At 39.8% G+C, this 24,429-nt stretch overlaps 1 protein-coding gene across 2 annotated transcripts in view; it reads left to right on the top strand.

Moving 5' to 3' along the window:
• The window catches only part of IGF2BP3 (insulin like growth factor 2 mRNA binding protein 3), a 115,307-nt gene that overhangs the window by 80,707 nt on the left and 10,171 nt on the right, over positions 1 to 24,429 (top strand). The window contains exons 6-12 of one of the 2 annotated variants that reach the window (XM_086614327.1): positions 350 to 634; positions 2,796 to 2,930; positions 3,491 to 3,613; positions 6,079 to 6,214; positions 8,082 to 8,186; positions 19,629 to 19,643; positions 23,815 to 23,934. In XM_086614327.1, the coding sequence (XP_086470453.1) occupies positions 350 to 634; positions 2,796 to 2,930; positions 3,491 to 3,613; positions 6,079 to 6,214; positions 8,082 to 8,186; positions 19,629 to 19,643; positions 23,815 to 23,934 (919 nt within the window). Of the gene's footprint in view, positions 1 to 349; positions 635 to 2,795; positions 2,931 to 3,490; positions 3,614 to 6,078; positions 6,215 to 8,081; positions 8,214 to 19,628; positions 19,644 to 23,814; positions 23,935 to 24,429 lie in introns of both variants that reach the window. The other variant, XM_086614326.1, reaches the window with a different exon arrangement.

The raw sequence follows: 24,429 nt of genomic DNA, 5'->3' as shown, positions 1-24,429 counted from the left end.
ATTAAATCAGGCAAAAGAATGCTTTTGAGTCTATAATCTCTGTCTCCTGTGAGGTTTTGCTGATAGAGTTGCACCAGCAAAACCTTTAAAGTGCACAGAAGCCCAGGGCAAGCAAGAACTAACTTGTAGTCCTTAATATGGTGACTTAAAAAAAAAGTTGTGTAATCAAAACCTTGACTGAAGAATTTTGAATGTAACTTTTCATCTAGGAACCAGTTTTTAAGGTTGTCAGGCAATTTAGAAGAAGCAGGAGTCTATACCTGAAGGACTTGTCATTTCATAAGGCCTCACATGTGACTGTTTCTGGTTTTTTTTCCCCTTCTTTCTCCTCCCCTTTGCAAATAAACAGAGCAATAGAAAAACTGAACGGGTTTCAGCTTGAAAACTATTCCTTGAAAGTTGCATATATCCCTGATGAAATGGCAGCCCAGCAACCTCCGCAACAACATCCCCAGGGAAGACGTGGATTTGGACAGAGAGGTCCTCCAAGGCAAGGGTCACCCGGCGCAACCACAAGGCAGAAACCACAGTCGGACGTTCCTCTAAGGATGCTGGTTCCCACGCAGTTTGTAGGAGCCATTATTGGGAAAGAAGGAGCGACAATCAGAAACATTACAAAGCAGACACAGTCCAAGTAAGTTATTTTACAAAACTGTAGTTGTAAGCTTTAATGTTGTGTCTTCACCTCCCATGTAAAGGGAAACTTGTAAAACTTCACAACTAACCTATGTGGTCAGAGAGCAAATGAAAATAACAGTGAATAGGAAACTTTTGCAAGATTTATTTAAGGACTGGATTTTATTCTTGATACGTGTTCAAATACTTGCTCAGTTTTTTCTCCCTTTTTAAAAAAATGAAATTAGATAGTGCTAGTAGGATGGCACTCGATGATGGAGAGTTTGTTTACAGATGTGTTAATAGGGTTCTGACACGAAAAGTGAAACTGAAAGAGCTGCAATATGCTGGTCTGTGGCACATACAGGCATTATGGTGACATATCCAAATCTTTAAGTGTTTATTCTAGTTTTAGTTTAAGTTAGGGCATTCTTAGGATTTATAAATGTTTTCAACTCAAGAGGAGGAGGGGAAAAAAAAAGAGAATAACCTTCCTATCTCCCCTCACTACTCCTTACACCTCACCCCCATCTATATCTCATTAATATGTTTGTTGCTATCAAGTTGCAGTCCACACCAAAACAGAGATTAAGGGAATGTAAAGGAGGCAAAAAGCAAGCTGCTAAGTGACCTAAGAAGCTTAGAGCACTAGGGTCTAGAGATTGTTTTCAGCACATGTTAAATCCCTGCCCACAAGGAAGAGCTCAGTGCAGATGCAGAGGGAGGTAGGGATCATATTCAAAGAATTCTTCCAGGATACCCTAAACAGTGGAGAGTGAAAGATGCTGCTTTCAGCTGTACACTGGTACGAGCCCCCAGCTCTAGTTACAGCAGGCAGGACTGGAAATGAGCTGTATGTGAAAGGTATGAGGATGGATGACCTCAGTTTTGAGAGTAGTTAATGAGAATAAGGGAGTCCTCTCTAAGTATACACACCCACCAAATAGGATTCCTGCCCCCCTCCCCCAATCATGGTGCTCCTTCCAACCTCTCATTAGCATATTGTAACCCAGGAGACTGTTTGCTGTGTTTAACAACACAGATTTAAGAGACTTGTGGTGTCCTGACAAGACTTGGTTGTAGTTTGCCTATGGGTAATTGATTTTTCAGGTGATATCTAAAACATCTGATTCTTAAACTATAAAAATGCTGGAAGATTGGCATAACGAAAGCCTTCATCTCTTAAAAGAAGGCTGGATAGAGCAGAAATGATCACAGGTTGCTAACTTTAGATACGTGACTTCAAGAATGATGTTTTCATTGATTTGGGATAAAAAAAAGAAATGTCATCTACTTAGAGTTGCACCAAGGATTGGCATGGGCTTCTTAGAAAATGCTGCATCGTGAAACAAAATGAATTTTCAATATCAGAAAGAACTGGAAAAGTAAAGGGGCTTATTGAAAAGTCATGGTTCTTTAAGTTTGGAAACAGCTATGATTTGGGGGAAAGGGGAGGGGAGAGGAAGTAAAGAGCAGAGGTGGAAAGAGTATGTGACCTGCAGTTATTTGCAGAGGTCAAATAATATCCAAAGCATTGTCTTGATGCAGGTCATAACTAATTTTTGTTAAATTCCTAGAGCTACATAAACAGCCGAGTAGAGTAAGGCAAGTAGTGTTAGGGTGATAGAGAGTAGAGCTAGAGGAAAGGTAATGTCAGGACAAATCTTAGGCTTAAAAAGCATAAGAAAGTAATCTTGAGAATGAATGCAAGTACTGTGATGCTATTTGTTAGCAGAGAAGTGCCAGGAAACTCTGTTGCTGGGGGCATTAAAAAAGACAAGATGGGACAAAGCCTGACTACTGTATCTGCATAGTCATTATTAGTGGAGCAATGGGGCTGGTGATAGGGTATTGGGAAGGCTTGTCAAAATGTTGTCTTCAGTGGTTTACCACAGATTTTCTATCTAACAACTCCTCTGAATATCTTGATGGGAGTTTAGTGAGGAAACGAGATCCCTGTGTCCACAAAGATGGGGTTTAGCTGGTGAAATCATGACAGGAGAGGCTCTTCATAACACAAAAAATAATATTTAGGAGATGTTTGAGTAGTTGTATACGTTGCAAAATTAAACCACTTAAAGGTAGTCAGTGTTCAAAATAATTAGTTCTATGAGAGTCGTAAATTTGCAAGACTTACTATACAGTACACGGTTACACTTAGTGTTTTTCTTTCTTTCAAGAATTGATATTCATCGTAAAGAGAATGCAGGGGCTGCTGAGAAGCCAATTACCATCCACTCAACTCCTGAAGGCTGCTCAACGGCTTGTAAAATTATTATGGAGATCATGCAAAAGGAAGCTCAAGATACTAAATTGTGAGTAAAAGGCATGTCATTGTGGAAATATTAAAAAATTCTGAATTCTTGTTGACTCCATATAAAGATGTAGTCTTTAAAAACTGTTAACAAGTGAATATTTGTTGCCATTATCTGTATTTAAGTAGATAAAGGATCTAAGACTTTTCTCCTCTCAGGACAGTCTTCTTAATTAGCCCCAGCACACATCTATATTTTCAGCCTTTGTGACTCTGAGGTGAATTGGAGTAAATATCAAAGTTTCTTGAGCAGCTAACAGCTTTTAATCAGTGAGCATAACAAGTTGTGAGCTCTCACTAAAAACTTTAGGGTATATTTCTTCCTTCCCAACAGCTCTTGCTACTTCAGTGCAAGTTTTATTTAGCAGGTATGTTACAATGCAGCTATAGACGATGGTGCTGAAATGTATGATGCACTTGGACTCGTTCTGCTTCCAGTATAAATGTGTGTAAATGAATGGGAATTGTAGACATTTCTATGAAAATAAATTTTATCCATAACGTGCATAAAAACTTGACTATGGTCTCCAAAAGTCTCACAGTGTGTCACCTCCATTACAGTACAGAAGAAATTCCCTTGAAGATATTGGCACATAACAACTTTGTTGGCCGACTTATTGGCAAAGAAGGAAGGAACCTGAAGAAAATTGAACAGGACACAGATACTAAAATCACGATATCTCCGTAAGTTTTCAATGGCCTAATTTTTTGGTGAGATGTCTCAAATAGCAGCTATGCTGCTGTGGTACATTCGGGTACAGAGTTCTTACAAAAATATTATATGCATTTTGAAGGCTGAGATAACAGCCTTTTGGAGGCCTTTCCGTAATGTGAGTTAAGCTGCTACTTTAGCTCAATTAAATTTAATGTAAACAGTGAATCTTCACTGTAAACTTGGTCAAGAGCAAGCCTAGAAATAACAAAGGCTATGTGGAGCCCATGTTAGACTATATTTCAAGTCTTGGTTGTTTTTAAAATATTATGCCATATGCAACGATGAGTGTTTTAAACAATAAATCTGGATTGGTGCTGAGCTATGTGTGAAAATGAGTGAAACTAGTGAGTTTTAGTTTCTGGTGTAGGTTAGATTTTTTTTTTTTTTTTTTTGAGAAGAAGGAAGGAAATAAAGCAAATGAATACTGAAAAGAGTATTTTTAGTAGCAGTTCTGTCCCTCTTGGCCACCAGCAGCCAAACTGGGATACATTGACTAGTTTGAGTCTGCTTCAAAGTAATAGCTTTTGGTCTGAGTTTGTGAAGGTAACTGGGACCTGTTCAAATTTGGCTGAAAATAAATAGGAGTTTCCACCTTCACTGGAAATTTGCAAATCACTGATTAGATCAACATCTCTGTAGAAGCTCGGCTGTTAATAGTAGTTTTACCCTCGAGTAATATCTTCAGAGAACCTCCTGTTCTGTGCATAATGAATACTCTGGTGTGAACTTCCAAGCATTTGAGGGCATCCTGGACTTACACTTTAGTCAGGAGGGGTGTGGATAAGGCTTATAGGCTGCAGGAAAGGGAGAGGGTTTGAAAGACACATGAGGACATATGAAGAGATGTGAATACATGCAGGAGACAAAAAAAACGTGTACTGAAGAAAATAGCTCAAATGAAGACAACCAAGCTAAGAGCGAATGAGGTTCCTCAAAAAGAGGAAATTCAAAACTGGATGAAAGAACCTGAGACCTTCCTGAAGGTATGTAAATGTTTACTGAATTAGTCTGAGGAAGAGAAGTGAGTCAATTGGAGGAGAAAAGGCAACCAAATAAGTCTGTTTCAAGAATAGGTTTTATAAGGCCAGTATGCTCTCTCAAATGTGTTGGCATAAACATTTTGTTTGCGAGCAGTACACAGACTCTTAATGCTGCTACTTAAAGGAAAAAACCATTTACAGGGTAAATGTGATAATGGCCTTCATTCTGTGAAACCAACTTGTCTTTATTGATGATGACACAAATAACATGTTGTCTGTAAACAGAGTATTTTTTTAATTTAGCAAGTTAATGGTTTATTTGCACTAAAATCTTGGCCTCAAGATCGTACTTGTCATGCTATGCCTGAAATAACCCCATGAAATCGCCTGGTTTAGTTGGCATATAAAAGAGAATATATGCCCATTGATTCTGTTTTGTCTAATTAGTCTTTCTCCTGATCTCTTCATTTAGGCTTTTTCATAAGCTTGTCCATAAAGTTAAAGTAAGGCAGCTGGTTTGGGAAAGTGTTTCCTCTCTTCTTTGGAGTATTTTCCACCACTTTTCTTCCTGAGGCAGTAACTCGGTGCTCGCACACTGGAAACTTACGGACTGCTTTGTGGATGCATTTCACGCTTGCTGCTGAGATGCGCAGATTGCCGTGCTGCCTGCTCTGCAAGAAAGCAAGCAAGCCTTGTGTGCTGCTTCCTCTCTCCTTCCTACCACGGGCTTCCTCACCCCTCCTGCATCCTGCTGTGACCTTTTTTTTTTTTTTTTGAGTCTTCACCCCTTCAACTCACCTTTTCTCAGTACATGGATATGCCATGGCTTCCCAGTCAGTTTCCTCCATTTTGCCATATAGGTCAGCATTTGTTACCTAATGAAGCACTAAAGTTTAACACCATAATTTTCTCATTTTCCTGGAGCAGTTACTAGTGTTTCACAGCAAATGTTGACTTGAACACAGCCTTTGGTCTTCCCATTACGATAATTTGGAGGCTCTCCTGCAGTTTCACTAAGGGTTGGGCTTTTATCCCCTCCTTAAGAAATCCACTGTTGTTCTCAAGGAAAAAGTGATTCTTATGGTCTGTGTTTCTGGGATGTCTAAATGTCTGGAGCCCTCTCTGTTGGTAGGGCTGGTGCAGAGTGTGAAGCTGAACGGTGCTGCAGTGCTCTGCAGCTCCTGTTCCTACAGAGCGTGGTGGTTTCCATGTGGTGTTGCACCTGAAGCACATCTCAACCATCCGATACCAAACCTCGCTGTGGTGTTTTTTGTTGTGCTCACTGTGAGGACAGAGTTTCTCCAGATTCTCTGAGAACTGTGCGTGACCTTTGTTATGAATTGATACGACCCTCTTTGGAGAGCAAACTTGACATGCTCAGATGTCATTGCACTCGAATGATAAATCTGGGTTACCTGCTGCTGTTGGCTAATCTGTGCTTCTTTCATCTGCAGATTGCAGGACTTGACACTCTATAATCCGGAAAGGACCATTACAGTTAAAGGCAGTATTGAAACTTGTGCCAAGGCAGAGGAAGAAATTATGAAGAAAATCAGGGAGTCTTATGAAAATGATATTGCTGCTATGAATGTGAGTCATCTTGTTGCATGGGCCCTTTCCAGAACTAGAGCCACAGAAAGATTGAGGTGTGAGGGACCTCTGGAGGTCACTTGGCCTCGCAGGGGAGTTGCTCAATATAGGGCTCAGCTCAAAGTTAAATGAGGTCACTGTAGGGACTTGTCCGCTTTTGAATATCTCCATGAGTAGAGAGTTAGCAGTCTCTCTGGGCAGCCTGTGCTCTGTCTCACTGTTCTCATGGTGAAAATGTCTTTCCTAACAGCCCATCAGAATTTCCCTGTTGTAGCTTCTCTGTGTTGCCTCTTGTATTCATTTGTGGGGCTTCTGCAAGGTTTTTTTATTATTTGTTTATGCATGCTATTTTAATGAAGGCTTTTTCTGGTTCATTTTGAGTAGAGGAATTGAGAAGTTGGTTTAGACTGAAGAAATGAATGAGTGTTTCACTTTTCTTGTTACAAAAACCTGAAGGAATGTGTATTTATGTATTACTGTGGTTTATGTGCTCTAGTGTGTATGTTTCTTAAAGTACTGATTCCCAGTCTCCTCATGTTAAAAGCATAACAGCATATGGAGGAAGGATCTCTCCTGTTTTCAATTATTTAATTTAAGAAGGCTTTATTAAGATATTTCTTGATATAGATGATAAATGCATTTAATAATCCAAGATGATTGGTGATTATATAATAAAAACAACACTCCTCCTTAGTTTGCTAAAGTATTACTAATGCATATTGAGAAATGAATGAGATTTTTGATAAGCCATGAAGAGGTTTTTGTGTGTGTATCCAAATCTTACAGTCTAGAATCAGACTGGAAATATTTTTTCAGTTTACAGTAGTCTCTGATTTTCTAGAAATAGCTATTTAGAGTTTCCGTACTGGCCACAGAGAATATTCTCTCCGCTTTTCCCCTCCTTCCCACACTGTACGCAAATTGCAGGACACAAACTACATACAAAGACAAAATAAAGTTATTTTATAGTGGTACGTTTTTGCTTCATATAGCAAGCAGGAAAATGGGGTGAGCTTGAGGCTGCTCTGCTGTTTGGCAAAGGTGCGGTAAGCAGAAAACTACTTCTCTTACTGGATGGATTTCAAGTTTAGTTTGTATTGATTATTAGGATAGTTTTTTAGTTGGTGAAGTTTTTGGGATTTTTGTTGGTGTCTCATAACTGACTTATCTTGATGGCCTGAGATGGTGCCTGTCTCTGGCTGAGGTATTTCTAAAGCGTAGTTGTATTACGTGGGCAATAACATGGAAAAGTGAAAAAGGGGTACTGACAAGTTTTGTATCACAGACAACAAATGCTTCCTAGCACACAATGCTGACACTTTCTCAGATGTGGTTAACTAAGGGACATGCAATTTTATAGTTGATGCTTTCCCGACAAATGCTGAGGGTATCTTCGTCTTTTGCAAGGCATGGGAAGGAAAGGATATAGAAGGGAAGATGGGGTTATAGTGTGGCGTATACACCCAGTGTATTAAAAGTCAGGGCTTGTGCATGCGTTTTCTATGTTTCTACAGGGCTGCCTTTAGTATAAAGCCAAAAATATTATGTTATTTCTTTGATAATTTTATTCACTCTGAAAGTAAATTGTAATATTGTCTGAATTTCTTGCTATAAAGTTTGTCACTGACTAAGTTGTAGCAAGAGATTCCCAGCTGCCTTTCCTACTACATGTTTTTAATGTTACTGGTCTGTGCATATGTCTGGGGAATAGGTTTGAAGCAGAGTCCTTGGGGTGAAGGAGATGAATTTTTTTTTTAAATAGCATACTGACATATTCTGAAAAGGTTAATAACCTATTCCAACTAGGATTTTGATTAAAGTTAATAACCAGGACTGTAAATCTTAAAAAACTCTTCTGCCATTGCAGCTTCAAGCACATTTAATTCCTGGATTAAATCTGAATGCCTTGGGTCTGTTCCCACCTTCTTCTTCAGGAATACCGCCTCCCGCAGTGAGTGTTGCCTCCGCTGCTGCTGCTGCTTCATATCCACCATTTGGGGTAAGGGAAGTCTCTGATTTTGGATGGATAGTGAACGGTGATGCTAATCTGTACAATGCTGCTGTTCAAAACTAATCAGTTTGCTGTGTTCTCGCCAAATTACTTCAAAGATATGGGTAATGATGTTTTAATAGCTGTATTCTGTCAGCTTTCTCAATGTTGCCTGTCTTTCTGCTTGCACACTGGAAATTTCATATGGCTGCAGTCATTGGTCATTTAGTGGAACGCTCAGTGAAACCAGAAAATGTTGTTTCTTAGAAAAGCATTAGATGCTATTTTCTAGAGAGCTTGAATCATTACAGAAATAAATATCGTATAAAATGGAATTCAAAATTTGCTGGAATTTGCAATTAATGATGCTAGTCTGCAGTTGATAAGGAAGGAAAAAAATGATCTCTTGTCAAAAAGCAGGGATCTATATGTAGCTAAAATGTTTGTTTGAATGTAGTAGTTTTATAAGTGTACAAGCCCTGTTGAAATGTAGTATTGCTAAATATATAGGACTTGAATTATGTAGATTAATCTGCAGAAAGCTGTGATTTGCTTGCTGTGTTGCTCTCTAAGAAATATGTGAAAAAGCTCAATAGAATCTTATTCAAATCCAGTGCTGATTAGTAATCACAAATGAAATCTTTTACTATGGAGCAGAAGATAATTTATTGTAGCAGAAAGCTCCAGAGTCCTTCTGGAAAGAGATGGTGCTCTGCTAGTCAAGAAAAGACAACCTCATTACACAGAGAAGGTCATTTTTTTTTTCTTTAACTCTCTTCCCTGTTTCTGGTGGTGGTGGTTGTTAGCAACCTAATGGAAGATTAATTTTTGAAATGAACTCTTAAGAAGTGGATGACAGAGTTTTACAAACTGACACGGCTGTCTTTGCCCTCTTCTTTGCTCAACAGTAACATCTAGAGAGTTGAGTCTGAGGCTTCTCATGAACTAGAAAAGTTTTAGCAGCAAGGCACACTGAGCTTTATTAAATAACTCAAGTAGGTCTACATATATTGCAGTAAAGGGAAGTTGTTGCCTAAATATTTTTCCCAGAGAAAGAGGCCAAGAAAATGACACTGCAAGGAACAGGAAAAATTCCACACTTGTAGCATTGTTGTGGGAATGAGCAACTCGGGTGTTATGAATGTATAATAAACTACATTGAGTAGAATAGTGGCTTTATCAGGAAAAAGTGCTCCATTGAAAACTACAACAGAAATATGTTTATACTCATTTATTTTACTGCTAATAGCAGTGCCTCTATTTATGACAAATTCTTTCCCTCTCCAGTCCCTCTGCACTTTGATTAGAGTGGCAGACTAAACTAAATAATACAGGTTTCTGCTTCATTGTATTGTATAAAATGCCATCTGTGGTAATGGATTGCCTCAATTTGTTTCTTCTTTTTTTACGAGAAACTAGAGGTGATTTGTTAACAGTATACAACTTTCTTTACTTTAGTGGTAATGAAAAGTGTATCTTTTTCTTTCTACTCCAGATTTGCAAACTATTTTGTTATTCTTGAGATTCATACTGTTAGCTTAGAGTTCTGTTCCTTGCTTGGTTTATTTTCATATCTTTCCCACTTTTTTCCTTTTGTTGTGATTCTTTCTTGCTTTTGCTTTAAATATGCACCTAAACAGTGCTGAATTTGGTGATTTCAGTCTTATTCATGTCTGTCCCTTTGTTGCTGGTGCACCTGTCTCCTTCCAGTTGCATCTTTTTTGGCCTAATAGGATTTCTGGCAGTTCCCAGGTTTCTGGAAATAGGATAGTGGCAACATCTGGAAAAAGGCATCAAGAAACAAGTGTCATTTTGTGAAAGCGTAGAAACTTTGCAGCTGGAAAGACCACACATTCTGAACTCTCTCTTGCTCCTGTTCACGCTGTTTGCTCAGTCCTCTGAATGACCTCTTGTTCCAGATAGTCTAGATGTATGACGAGCTAATGTGCGGAAAGGTGGGGTAAACTCATAGATTCAGCGGATAAACTGTGACGGCTTTTGTGAAGGTTGGAGGGTGATGCCAAGACAGCCCCTGAACCTGAAACTAAGGGCTCCTGAAACAAATACATGAACAATTGAAACTGTCTCACCTTTTCTTGCTTACATGGGACCTTATCTGGAAAAAAGCAGGTGGTTCTGTGGGCTTCAGGCAAGTCAGTCTCTCAGATTAACTTTCAAATCCAGTTTGTGTATGAAGTTAGTGTCTGTAATTTCTGTTTTATTCCTCTCCTCTAATTTCTTTTTTCTCTAGTAGAACAAATTTTAAGACACTGATTAAATATGGTATTGGAGCATGTGGAAGTAGAAAGAGCAAAAGACTGACTATATTTTTGAAGAAGCAGTGGAAAAAATTTGAAAGACAAAATGTAACCACAGAGGTAGATCTAGCAGAGCTCATAAGGGATTTAATAAATAAAATAAAAATCTATGTGAATAAAAGAGGCTTCTGGGAAAGAAGGTCTTAGAAGATCACTGATGAAGAAATCACAGGGAGACTTTATGTCCGTTTACCTACGAGCTATTTGTTACCAAGTTCCTTGTATTGCCAAAACCGTTTGGGCAACCCAAGTCCCTTCAGCTTGCTGTGAGGGGATTTCCTTGCACTCTTGGGACCACTGGTTAGCTGGCATTGAGGATATCCCTTTCAGGCAGCCGAAAATTCATTCCGAAAATGCTGCTGGCATCAGCATATGAGAAGGGTATCCTGCTGCTGTCTTGCTTATTCTTGTCAGTGCAGATTTTGCCTTCTGCGTGGCACTGGACATTGGTGGCTCTTCCCTGTCTCCTGTTTGTTTGACTGAGCAAAGGTGTGTTCCTCAGCAATTTCAGCTACACTGTCATCAAGGGCGTCTTGGCATCTAATGTCACTGAAGTCCTTTTGTGAATGTGTGCTTACAAACCATATAGTGAGCCTTGGGACCCCACTATGATGTGCCTGAGGGCTACGAAACTTTTATTTGAATATCTTTGAATGTATGGACCCTTTCTTCACCTTATTGTGGGGATAGACTTAAAAGTGGCTCTCTCTAGGCTTGGAAGAGGCAGGTGGATGAGCTTTGGGCATTTGCAGAAGAATTTCCATATGGATCTGATCCTTCATATGTACTGTTTTCTAGTGACGAGGTGTTGCTGCGACCTTGTGTAGGACTTGTTCCCAAAGAAAATAAGATGTCATCTTAATTATTGAAACAAGTGTCTGTCACATTCCTGATGCTGGCTGTTTGTTTTTTAATACGAGTGAAAAGAGAAAAATCTACATAGTAAACACATCTAGGATTTTGTTACGTTGCCAGAGCTTAAAGTGACAGATCTGAACACCCATATATACAGCTGTAGCCAAGTATTCCTAAAACTGGATATTGAGGAGCTCGGGACTGAGTAATTGGATAGGTTTAGCTGTGTTAATGTAAGCTGTGTGATGCTTCATTCTCTCCCTTCTCATGCAAAGCTTTAAGACGTATTTGACAAGAGTATAAACATGGTTCTCCAGCTGCTTCTGGAACAGGCCCATGTCTCAAGAGACAGCGATGTGATCAAACACTGGTATGCATTTAGCATCTTGGACTGTGTCAAGTTCAGGAGAACAATTTCCATGTGACTGAGTACCTCATTCTCTATAGTCCATCTCCACAATGGTTCACACTGGTGTATAACACCGAAGTCTGATTATATAGAGACTCATCTAATTTAATGAGATGCAGTTTCTGTCTCACTAAGAATCTGGTTGTTGCTTTACCCTTTGTCCTGGCAGTAGAATCCATACAGGAAGGCACAGGCTGTCCTTGGTACCTGTCTGTTTAGGTATACACACGCATGTATATACACGTCTGCTGCACATGGCTAACAGTGTCTGAAAACCACATCTAGTGCAGGTTAGCCATTCTTTTTTTTTATATTTACCTATCACTAGCAACAATTCTTAATATTGCAACTGTATAATTTATTTGCAAAGTCCAATCTCTGTTTTCCTGTAAAGCGCTCAGTTTGTGTAGTCATTTAAAAGGCATGCAATGGAATTGTATATTGTTTTTTGATTTCTGAATTTTCCAGTGTCTTTACGCAAAAATGCCAAATCTATATACTTTTCACTGGCCTGCTAAAAGACAAGTATATCAGAACATGTGGGAATCATTGAAATGTTTTAAGGTTTGAGGAAAAAGTTGGACTTAAGAAATGTCACAGTTAAGAATACTAGGAGTTAAAAATCCCATGTCAAATGGGCATGATTTTACTTATATGATCTTGGTGATGTGATAAAACTAATGGATTTTTGATGAATGTGTGACCTTGTGTGACCATACTAAAGACCAGCAGCCTTTCTGTGCCTCTTTGTAGCCAATGTCTCATCCAGCTGCTTTTGGGCCTGGAGAACTACCACTTTCTGTTTACCCTTAAATCTTTCTCCTTAACTCTGCACTTAAATGCTTGTGTGTTGCAGTTCTGACATAAGTGCAATAGTTTTGTTAGTCTGCCCACTGTCACTCATAATGAATGTGAAGAGCTAAGTACCTGCACGAAGAATTGGGATTTGTATGAGGAGAAGAGTAAGATTCTGCAAAAGTGAATATGCCCCATGCTTATGTTTTCCAGAAGATACGTTGCCACAAAAAAGTCTTTTAGAAAGTATCTCAGCCAAACTGCTTCAAACGTAGTGCTGTACTGCTCCAAGCTGTTTTGATGAAGTTGTTGCTTCTGTTTTCTGAACTTCGGGGAGAATACGCACATACTTGTCTCTCAAAAATAGAAATTTGTTCTAGTGCAACACTGAAGATTTTGAAGCTCCACGCAAACAAGAAACCATTGCCTTAGAGTTCAGCTGTGTACAGTTATGCAATTAAATACACCTGGCCCATCTACTGGGGTTAAGAGGGTTGCATCCTTCCTTTTATAATTGAAACTTTGTGTGTTTAATTGTACATCTGACTGCGTTTCTTTTGTAGCCTTTAGATCTGAAATTTGGTATCCCAAGGGTATAGGGGAAGGAGGGCTAACCTGTGGACAGCTAATCCTGCTCCTGCCCTTGAATGTCCTGAAACAGAGCCACAGAATTAATTCTCTGTTTGTTGCATGGCAAACGTACTCAAACATATAGGAATGTGAGAAGTAGACAGCTTTCTGCCACAAGAGGAGTCCACACCAGCTGCTCTCCTGCATCTGTAAGGTCCTGTAAGAGACAGCTGAACTTCTGCTCTGTGAAAGTTAACTAAGGTGAAGAGATGCTCCTCTGCTCGCAGTAGGATTACTTTCTCTACTGGTCTTTTTCCACACCCATTGTAGCTTCTTGAAGCTTTGCCCTCAAAGTGCACTCTCTCTAACCTTTTCTTTAGCTTCACAGTTAATTTTCTGGTTATGTGATATGCATAGACGCTTCTAGGAAGGGGGAAAAAAAAAAAAAAGAAAAAACCACACCAAAAAACCCCCTGTAGTTTTCCTATGATGAACAAAATCAAGATTGTCATTTTCTGATGACAATCTTGTGCAGTTAGGCTGATAGGTTGCTTTCCTTTATTCTTTCTGCCATCTCCTGAAGCTTTTTGTTGCAGGTGAGGAACATGCCAATGGAAAACTTTCTCCTTAGAAGATGTTGTGGTGGAGAAATTCCTTCTTTATTCTCCAGTAATTTTCTTAAATAATAATAATAAAGAAGAGATCTTCTATATCACATAGATACAAGAGAAGAAATAACTGTATTGTGCTTTTGGCAGGAAAGAAAAGTAATTTAAAATGAAAAATTGCTTCATTGAGGGCCTTCATTTGATGCCCTGAGCATAGATGAGAGACAAGGAAGAGGAAAAACTGTCCTATGTTTCCAGGTACTTTGACTCTTACTTGGTGGAGTTGGGCTCCTTTGGATGTCTGGGTTTGATAGGATTAGCTTGTGCGACTGTTACGTCTGAACCATCTAGGGGTAGTAATGTATGTACATCTATAATGTGTGTAGTTGTAAGTGGCTTTACCCTAATCTGGATAGCTTAAGCAGTAGATGATTTTGTGAGGAGCTGTCCTACAGCCAAAAGAGGATGTGGTTTTGGGGGGTGAAGAAGGATTTGCCAGTGTTTTTGCAAAATTTTCATGTGTATGGTTTCTATTTCACTGATGTGTAGCACACATGACCTTGAGAAGGGCACTATAGGATAACAGCATTGTCTGGGAAAAAAACACTGCCAGCTAATTAGACTTCTTTTGAAGATTGTAACTTCAGTGCCTTGAATACACCTTTCCTGCTGCTTAGTTTCTTAAATTCATTAATGATGCATTTTTGACAACTAAGAAATTTGCTCCATGGTGCGTAACATTGCGGGATTGTTCTGCCCTGTGGAGAAAATGGTTGGTCCTCCCATCGCCTTGAAATCTCCTGCTCTTACCACGCTGTGTTGGCAGGAACCCATGTCCGGAGTAATCAGAAACTATTCTGCCTCTGGAGATGGACTGGACCCCAGTGAGGGAAGCAAAAATGCAATTGGCACCGTATGATGTACGAAGATCTGGCAAGTTGACAGTTGGTATTTTTTCTGAGGTGTTGAAGCCTCCAGTTATTTTTAATAGCTCTTTTTACGGTTCTGAGGTTGTCGTAATGCAAATAACATCACTCCCTAACTAATAATGTACACTTTTAAAATAAAAGTGACTTCTTCACTGCAGGTTTGAATACTTGTAGTGATATTTGTAGTTCCTTGCAACAAGATACAAGAATTTGTGTTGGTTAGCTGCTCCCAGATTCTTGTTATGGGAAGAAGATTTAATTAGTGTTCCCTTGAACGTTTTAGATTCCCAAGCTCTAAGTACCAGGCTCAGCATCTTCTGAATGTTAAACTATGTGGGAAGTCTAATTCCTTAAGGTGCCAAATAATATTTTGTAACTAGAGTGTGCTGAGCTCCTTCAGGCCAGAAACAAAAATAGGTCAAGTTCTCATTCTGGTGTAGCTGGCTCCATCTCTAGTTTGTTTGTTTTAAACATGATGGAAAAATAAGTGACCTTTCTGTGTTTTCACAGCCTGTTTTTCTTGCAGCTGCCAAGGAATCTGAGAGCAGTATCTTTGTAAATCAGAGCTGATGAGTACCTGTATCTTTGAAAGCTACAGATTTCATGGGCAACTTCTAGAAGTCTGGTGTACCTATGTGACTGATGTCACAGCCACGATTTTTGAAGTGGAAGTGTTTCCATACATAAGCACTTTTGTTTTCGTGGTCATGCAGTGTTGCAACACGAAATACCTATGTTTGCTGCTTGTGAATGACCAGCAAAATTCCTGCTTACGTAGTTTCACAATCTGTTCCTTATGTTGATTTCTGCTTTTGGCTTTCTATCTAGAATAAAAGGTGGCAGATTGCTTTTTTGGCATAGCGGCCAATCAGATTTTGCAAAAACAAAAAGTTCGTGCCATGTTCAGAAATATGTCAGACCTGTTCCCGCTTGTGAAATGCCTTATAACCAGCCTGCCAGAAAATGTTCCTTCTCTGCTTTTATGATTTCTACCCCCTTGTTCCTGGCTAGATTTTCGTGTTGGAAACACTTCTGATAGATACAGTCCTGTTAGTGACTTCTAGTAGTCTGAGGAGATTCCCATGGCTTGCCAGGTAGAAGACGATGGTGATGAAAAGTACTAAAGTTAGGAGCCAAGAAGTGGAGTGAGTAGTACTGAGTGAGATGATTTTAGTAGCATATCACTTAAGGTACTCACCATTGTGTAATAACCAGTGGTGTTTGAGTTTCAGGTGTTGAAATGCAGTAGTCCCCAAATTGGAAATGGGGTTATTGCTTAGGTTTTCAACCAAGAGGAGGGGAGCAGCTCAGCTAGCTGGATGGAGGACTCGCCCTGACACAGCATGCTTTCTGAGTGTCCAGGACTGATGTGGGAGAAATGTAGATCTGCATGGCCTTGCCACGAGCTGATCGCCTCCAAAAGGGTCATGCTCTTGCTTCATCTAGTGACACAAGCGTTTCTTACATGATGCAGGATTAACACTTGCAGGGTAAGGGGGAGCCAGCTCTGCTCTAAACACAGCAGGTTGCCAGCCCAGAGACCCGGACAGTGGAGGGGAGGTAGTGCGGTGAGCTCCTGGCTACACCAGGAGAAGGTTGCTGCAAGCGTGATGTTGAAGCTGCTTTGGGGAAGTTCCTTGTTGTTCTTGGAAATTCTTCCCACTGCTCCTGTCTCTCTCATCAGTCTGGGGTTCATGTGAAGATGAAGCCCTGGGTGGACGGTGGCAGTACAATTTGTACACGAGAAAACGGGTGATGCTTCAGGGTGTCCAGAGTGAATTTAAACACGCGTTTCTTCTTTTAAATTATGTTTTGCTAGCTCTTGACTGGTTGAATTCAGCAGTGAAGAAGTCTCCATTACCTTCTGAGTGTAGTCCTGGCTTTTCAGGCAGTGAACATGACAGAAGGTTTTAGACTCACAGCACACGCTTAAATCTGTTCTAAATAAACCCGAAAAGCTGGGAGGGTGGGGGGAGATCAGGCTTCAGTTTGTTAACATGCGCTGGCAGCACCACTTTAGCTGATGCACAAGACGGTGACCCAAGAGGTATTTGCAACGATGTTGTAGAACTGTGGATCACGTTAGACCTATCTACTAAGATTTTAAGTTTTCCTTTATGAGACTCTTGTTTCCAATGAAGGCTTAAACTTTTAACATTAGCATTGGAAAATGAATACACTAGGATTTCTTTCACTGGTGTCAAAAGCTTATATTTTATTAATGCATTGAATCCTACTGGAATGTGTTCAAGGATACTTGGCTTAATGATGGTTTCCTCTTGCTGCAAGTTTTTATTACTAAATAAATAAGAGCTTTTAGTATAGCTGCAGGCCAGTATAATTCTTCACAGTCCATTGCAAAAACATGGTTCAAATTTTGGCTTTGGATCTGGTAGGGGGTTTGAATAAAATGATACCTCACTTCCTGACAAAGCTTAGGGTATTCTGAAGACCAAGTGAGTCATCTGTAAATCTGCCTTGCCTTGGTGATGGTGATCATGGCAGTTGGGAAGGGGGAGAATGGCAAAAGAGAACTTTTTAATGCAGTCATCTGCTGGTTGTATGTTTTTACTTTACTTTACAAAGTGGATTTGTTTACTATTTAAAAACAAAAAAACCACCAATAACCCACTAGGCTAGATGGTAGCAAAACATTGGCTGAGACTGTTTTGTGCAGTCTTAAAATAGTTTTTAATTATTTCCCTCACAGCTAAAAAAAAAAAATGCTGGCTAGAAATGGATAACATGACTTTGTGACTTAAAATAAATGTCTCATCCTAAGGTAACTCATTTGCAACACATTTGGAGTAAATGAAAACATATACTGAAGATGCATAATGGGCTTAGAAACCAGCAAAGATCTGATTTTACTCTTATTGATGTCTGGCACAAAATCCTGTTCACTTCAGTGAGTATAATATTTTTGAAGATTTACAACCTTATCCCTAATGTTGCCATGGATTTACCAACCACATACATTTGGAGCAAAGGGTCTATGGAGACACTTAAAAACATGACTGGAAAAAAAAATTTGTACTGTTGGCAGCCTTGCAGAAAAAGACTGAGATAAATGTTCAAGTTAACATGAGGGACATAAATAGCAAACATGTTCCCTTGCTAACCCTGCAATGGCTGAGATCACACGCTCATACTGACTGAGGGAGCCATGGACTGACCTAGAAGCAGCGTGAGCCAAAAGCAAGAGAGGATGGTTCATCTTGGGGGAGAACCAAGGCGACAAAACTCCATTTTTTAATTTTTTTTAGTAGTTTGGATTTTTTGTGGTTTCATTTTTGTGTGTGGGGTGGTGGTATGTTTTCGTTTTTAAAAATACCATTCCCCAAATACAATGTCTGTTTCCCCAACTCCGGTGGCTTGGGACCTACTTTTTCCCCTACCACCATCTAGCTGAAGAATCATGGCTTTATTTTTATGAGTTTTCATCCTTGTCTGACCATGTTTTAGCTGTTATACAAGATGGGGAGGAATGCTTTTCCTTCTGATGACCTATCAGGTAAGGAAAAAGCTTTTCTTCCTGTGTGTGATCTTGGGCAGTTTGTAGGATTGATGCAGCAGGCCTTGGCAGAAGTGTTACAGTAAGCTTATCCCAAGCTGTTGGACTCTACAGATATTTCTAACTCTGCAAGCAAGAGTTGCAGAAAAAGTGAATCTGCAAACTTTCTTGACTGGGAGTCCTCAGCTTCTAGCTCTGGTGTGGAGCAGTAGCCCTCATGCTGAAGGATGTGGGCAATATCCCAAGGAACAGAAAAGTCAGACTCAAGCTGAAGCTCTGGAAACTAAGACATGACTGCTCAGCTAAGCCAGTTTGCTAAGAGTAAACTATAAAGTGGTAGGGATGGCAGTGGAGAAGTGAGTCTCCTGGGAAAATCTTCTGCAGGGCTGCAGAGTCTGGAGTGAAGGGGACCGTCCTGATGGCAGCTGCAGTGCACGGGGTCCAGGCAAACCCAGTGTAATGGGGGAGCAGCCAGAGGTTACAGGATTTAGGAACAGACTAGGCTAGATCTTGGATGGAGGTGGTAGGAATCTAGAAAACAAATAATTGTTTGGTTTGGGTTTTTTTTAAAGAAATAGTAGGTATGGGCCATTAGGCTAGGGACAGATGGCCAGTGTTCAGGGACGTACAGGAGGTATGGAAGGAGGTGTATCCAAGCTGTTACAGGAAAAAGAGGTGGACTAGTCTAAAATGTTCAAGCTACTGGTGTGCAGAAGCAGTTGCTTAGCTTCATCCAATGGGATAGACTAATTTACATCTGTGTTAGATCACTGTTTTCAATCATGATTTAAATGAGCAAGTGGGAAATCTGATTTAAGCTGACTTACCAAGTTTTACATCTATACTTGAGTTACCTTTCCGAAAGCCTTAGTGTAGTCTGTACCACCACAGCTATCCTTTGCTAACATATTGGCTATATCTTTCTATTTAAACAAGCATACAGTTTACCATTTTCTTTGGTTAATATATTTTTTCAACTTTCTGTTAAAAAAGCTGATGAATGGTGCTTTTCTTATTTGCTTGATTAATTTTTAACTTCTGATTTTCATCACGCTATATTTGGATTGAACTTTGAATCCAATTAATGAACAAAACAGCATTTCAAATTGTTTTTGTTAGTTAAATGTGCTGGATATAGATGAAAACTCCTTATCAAGCCTGTTTCATGTTTAAAGCATACTGATTTTTGCAGAAACAAAGCAAGTATTACCAGCTGTTTATGAGCTGAATTAATTGCTTCTGGTCACCGTGCTCTTCAAGAATCTATTTCTTAGAACTAAGAAATCTTGGTTTCTGAATCTCGGTTTCCAGAGCTTTTTTTATTATTTTTTTTTAGTTCTATGAAACTAAGTTATTCATCTGAGTAAACATCTGGGTGTTGTCTGTGTGCCCCAGCTACGTGAGACAGAAACTTCTCTTTCTAAAGCCATATTCCTCAAGCGTACGTAGGCCTCCTGCCCCACTGCCTAGAAGAGTATGTAGACTGTTTTATAATGTTTGGATCTGTTCAGTGTTAGAATGGACTAGTCCTGAGCCCATCCCACAAATATTACTAGGGCAGAAGAGGTAGTCTGTGCATCACAGACCTCTGAGACAGTTACTCACAAGTTAGGGTAGATGTATGGACCATATATCTTGGAGAACCTAGGTTACTATTTTACAATGTTTTTTTCACCTACATTTCTGTCAGTTCTCAGGGCTGGGCTAGTCTTAAAGTATTTTCTTATGTCAGAGGGAAATAGGGTGAACAGGGAAGAGGAGAAAATTGCACAGAAATCTCCATGTACAGAAGACCTTACTGTTGTCAAAAATTAGTTTATGACTAATTCCATGACTTAATGAACTTTAGAACTTCTGTAACCCACTGTTTTAACATTTAGACTGAAAACTATTTAAATATATAATTATGCCGTTAAGGCCCCTAAAATGATGAAGTAAGAAAGTTGAACTGCAGGATGCTCTCTAAAGTCACTACAGACAGATATTCTCCAAGATATATATATACACATGTACATATTTCAGTTTTTAAATTTTAAGTATATGCTTAAGCAAAATTGGCCTTGTTAAGGGAGTGAACGTTGAAGCTCAGGTTCCACACAGTGGGAAATTAGTTCCCTAAATTTAGCTCTTCTAACATATGTTTAAGATCTAGGAATCTATTTCTGATATAACTCATGCTAGAAGTTCCTGGAAAGCTCTACGACTTATGTGGCATGGCATGGGGAAGATTAAATTATAGTTGATTTTCTTCCATCCTAAGATCCCCAGAAGTATCTGTAAGATTGATGGGTGGTGTAGTCATTGCATTACATTTTGATGTGTTTCTTTTGGAGGATAGTCTTCCAGTAAATACAAAAGGATTTTAAAATTATTGTGGGTAAGGAAGTGGACAGATAATAAATTGAACTTGGTGTTATGATACACTCTTGAAAGTCTTAGCTAGACGTGAGTTCTGCCAGAAGAAAAAAGAAAGAGCTGTTGTTTTTGATGTTCATGTTTTAAAACAAATCAAACGGCATGTTTTTTTGAGTAGTTAAAAATAAGTGTGGATAACGAAATGGACATAATTTCTCTAAATCCTGCATGATGTTATACTTGAGATGAATTCAGTTATACATATGTGCCAATGTGCTTCTGCAGAAAAGAATCTGAAAATTGACAGTGTATAAACAGTTCAATATTGACAGATTCTCCACTGTTCCTTAATAAACACATATCACTATTACACAAAAATGGAAGTTTAAGGTTAAAGAACCTCACTCACTCACATACAAATAATTTTTAAAGAATTCTAGGAAAAAAGATGATTATATGTATCAATAAGTCAAAATTATAAGGACGGACGGGGGAGAATGCTACAGTGAGCTGACTGTACAGTTGGAAAGACACATGTACATCTTCTGTCTTTCATTGCCTTTGCCCATGTTTCATGTTTCAGGGTGAGGCAGCAGAAAGGAATTTCAGTGGTGAATTGAATCTAGCCAAGAAAGTGGCTGGAAATCAAGCTTTGAGAAGAAGAGGGGGAAAACTGTGCTGCAGGCAGATGGGCAACAGAGGGAAGGCAGGAAATATCTGCAAAGTAATGAAGTTTGATTTGTTTCTGTGGTAGAGAAATCTGGAGGTGGATTTAGGTAGAAGCTGTGTGAATTCTTGAAAACCAAGTCAAATTACAGGTTTGATTTGTAGCAGTGTTGTACGAATTAGCTGGAAAGTTTGCGTATGTTAGCTCAAAGCTTAACTGGAAGAGGGTGGCTGGAGTTGCATGTGGGAGAGAACTTTGGCAGTGGACTTTTGCAGGAGCTGGATCATGTGTGGACAATTGAAGGTGGGGGTCAAGGAGATGAGCGAGCAAGGGGTGGCCGAGCTGTCTGCACCTGGACTGAAAAGAGAGGTTGCCTTTATGCCTAATGCAGTTAGTATGGGTCCTTGCAACTAAACCAGAAAAAAATGAACGCCTCGTGGATTTGTATCCGTTTAGAAACAGTTTTCTGAAGTGGTGACATCGACCAAGTATCTACAGTAGCATTTTCCAATTACTGGAAATCTTGCTGGATTCATGATGAACATGTAAAAGGACTTACTATGAGTATGCTTACAGGATCTTTGTAATAATAAGAGGAGAAAATGAGTAATCTTCTGGAAAGCAGTTTAACATATATACTGAAGTGACTGATATCTTTCATTACAAATATGTAGTTTCAGGGTGTAGTTTTAAACTGATCTGTAGACAGATTAAAAGGTATGTTCCCACCTTTTCCCATGCCTTGACCTAATTGTTGTTGCTTCCTCACTTGTTCCAGGACTGCTGCTTGTGTGAGTTTCTGGTTATTCAGGTCAGGGACCTGCTGCCTGTGTTAAAAATCAGCTGGATCTGCAATCCTGCTGGCCACAGCACGCAGGGGAGTGGGGAGGCTGAGTGCGGAGGGCCGCAGCCTGTGTCCAGGGAAAATGTGGGCTTAAATTGGCATACGTCGGCTGTGAAGCCTGATGCCTTGTACGTGTGAAAACACAGGGTAAATTGTGTAACTGTTGCGATCACCTAAAGTGACTGGCAGAATGTGTTTCTATTCTCAATATCCTATTTTGGGTTTTTTTTCACCTGGTACATGGAACTGTGCCTGGAATTTGTTTTCCCTGAGGTTACAGTTGACTTGTGTTTACCAAAAATAAAGTGGTAAAACTTGGAAACAAGCATTTTGTTCTGATTTGTTTACAGTCAATGCACTGGGACTTTACTTCCCCTTGAAAGAAGTTACTGAAATTTAAAAATAAGTGGAGATAGCTTTTTTTTTTTTAAGAATTGCAGCTACTCTTTGCTCTGTGTTGCATATAGCATACCTTTTTTTCTGAAAATATTCTAGAAAAAGTTGCTTCAATGAGCTTCCATATGTGGGTCTGTGTCTCTACCAAAACACACAAGTGAGCGAAGCTAAATGAGCACGATTGGTCCCTTATGCTCTGCTCACTGGTGCTTGGGCTGGTCTGCATGACGGGCACTGAGAAAGTGAGGATGGGGATGGTTGTGTTGTCTTCAAATACCTTCGGGGCAAAAGGGCTTGTTGGCTTTATCTTGTTGAGGATGAATGAAACAAATTTTGAAAATACGTTAAAGGGCTACACAGAGGAAGAAATGCTTTAAAAGGCAGGGGGGTGTGGGGGGTGTGTGTGTGCCTTAAATGCCTCCTAGTTCAAAGAAAGGCTTGTGTGAAATACTTTTGAGAAGTAACCCTGGCATAAGTGGATGGATTAAAGGCACAGTGGCGCAGCCGGTACTTGACAGGGCTCTGTTAGTCTGAGATGAGCTCTTCTGAGACTGGTAAAATAGTTATGGTTTATTGTGGCATATGTGATCCTGTGGTTTGACCATCGCTATTCAGCAAGTAGAGATCTCAAGTGTTATGTTGTGCTATCTAGCTGGAGCGTCTGACTGAAAGCGCCAGGAAACATTGGTGGTGCCTGATATCCAGTGGGCACAATGTTAGGGTCCTCTTGCTTTCAAAAATGCCTAATGTGGTGTTTAATTTACTAGGCTGCTTGAGGCCTGCAGCCAGGGCTCCAACTGCTGCACAATGTTACACAGGAGGAATCGCTGGCAGTTTTCAAGCTGGCTATCATTCCAGATCACTCCCACACAAAGGAAATTGTAGCATATATGTAACTCTGAGGCTTTTTGTGCCATTCTCAGCACAATCTAAAATTAAAAAAATAAGTAGGAAAACTAGAAAGAGTCTGCCTGCTCAGGCTGCAGCCCTTCCACTTGTAGCAGCCTCATCTGCAGAGTCTTGCGTGTGGAAAAGCATCGAGACAGTGACAGGTAAGAATGACAGCCTTGTGAAGAAGCAGCACCTCGATTGTTTTTAAAACTCTAAGCATTAAAATTGCAACTATTTTATAAAAAATGAAAAAAATCCTCTTTTGGCTCAAGCTGTCCTTTCATGTTCTGTGAATTTCATGATTGCCAGAAAAAAACCAGACCCTTAATATTCAGACATCACAAGGCATCATAAGATTTCCCCCTCATTTCCATGCATGCCTGTTCCCTACCCGTTTTCCTGTCAGTCTGATTCGTAATGTTCAAAAACATTCACTGCATATTTCCTTCTTCCCCACAGCAACAACCCGAGTCTGAGACTGTTCATCTGTTCATCCCAGCCTTGGCAGTTGGAGCTATTATTGGCAAGCAGGGACAGCACATCAAACAACTTTCTCGTTTTGCAGGCGCATCTATTAAGGTATTATTACACTGACTAACTTTCTGTCTCTTCTACATGACACTTTCAGCAAGTTTGCACAAGCCGTGTTTTCGTGAATGTCCTCCCCCACTCCATGCTTAGAATGTGATGTGATAAATGGTACATTTGTTTATAAATCATCTTTTAATCTTCCTTGAGACAAGATAATTAGAAGCATGTTTTCAAACGTCTCCTGAGGTGTGAAATATAAGCTGCAAAGAAAACTACTTTGGTGGTCTCGATTTCTTAGAAACAGACTTAAGTCTTAATGATGCAGTGCTTAAAGGCTTTCTTCTTGCTTTTGGTAAAGTGAAAACTGGTGAGGTAAATTCCCCTTCTAAAAACACCACTGCAGAGGTGAAGTCTTCTGTGCTGCTGTGGCTGTTCTTGCTCTGTTCCAGACAGATCGTTCTGGGCTGTGAGGCTCGGATGGCTCCATGCTGAAGCACTGGGGTTTTTAAAAGCACTCATGTGCTCTGAGCTCCTGGGGTCAGT

This window comes from Tauraco erythrolophus, chromosome 7 (assembly GCF_009769465.1).
Source record: "Tauraco erythrolophus isolate bTauEry1 chromosome 7, bTauEry1.pri, whole genome shotgun sequence".
NCBI classification, from domain to species: domain Eukaryota; kingdom Metazoa; phylum Chordata; class Aves; order Musophagiformes; family Musophagidae; genus Tauraco; species Tauraco erythrolophus.
This window is presented reverse-complemented; position numbering and strand designations above follow the sequence as displayed.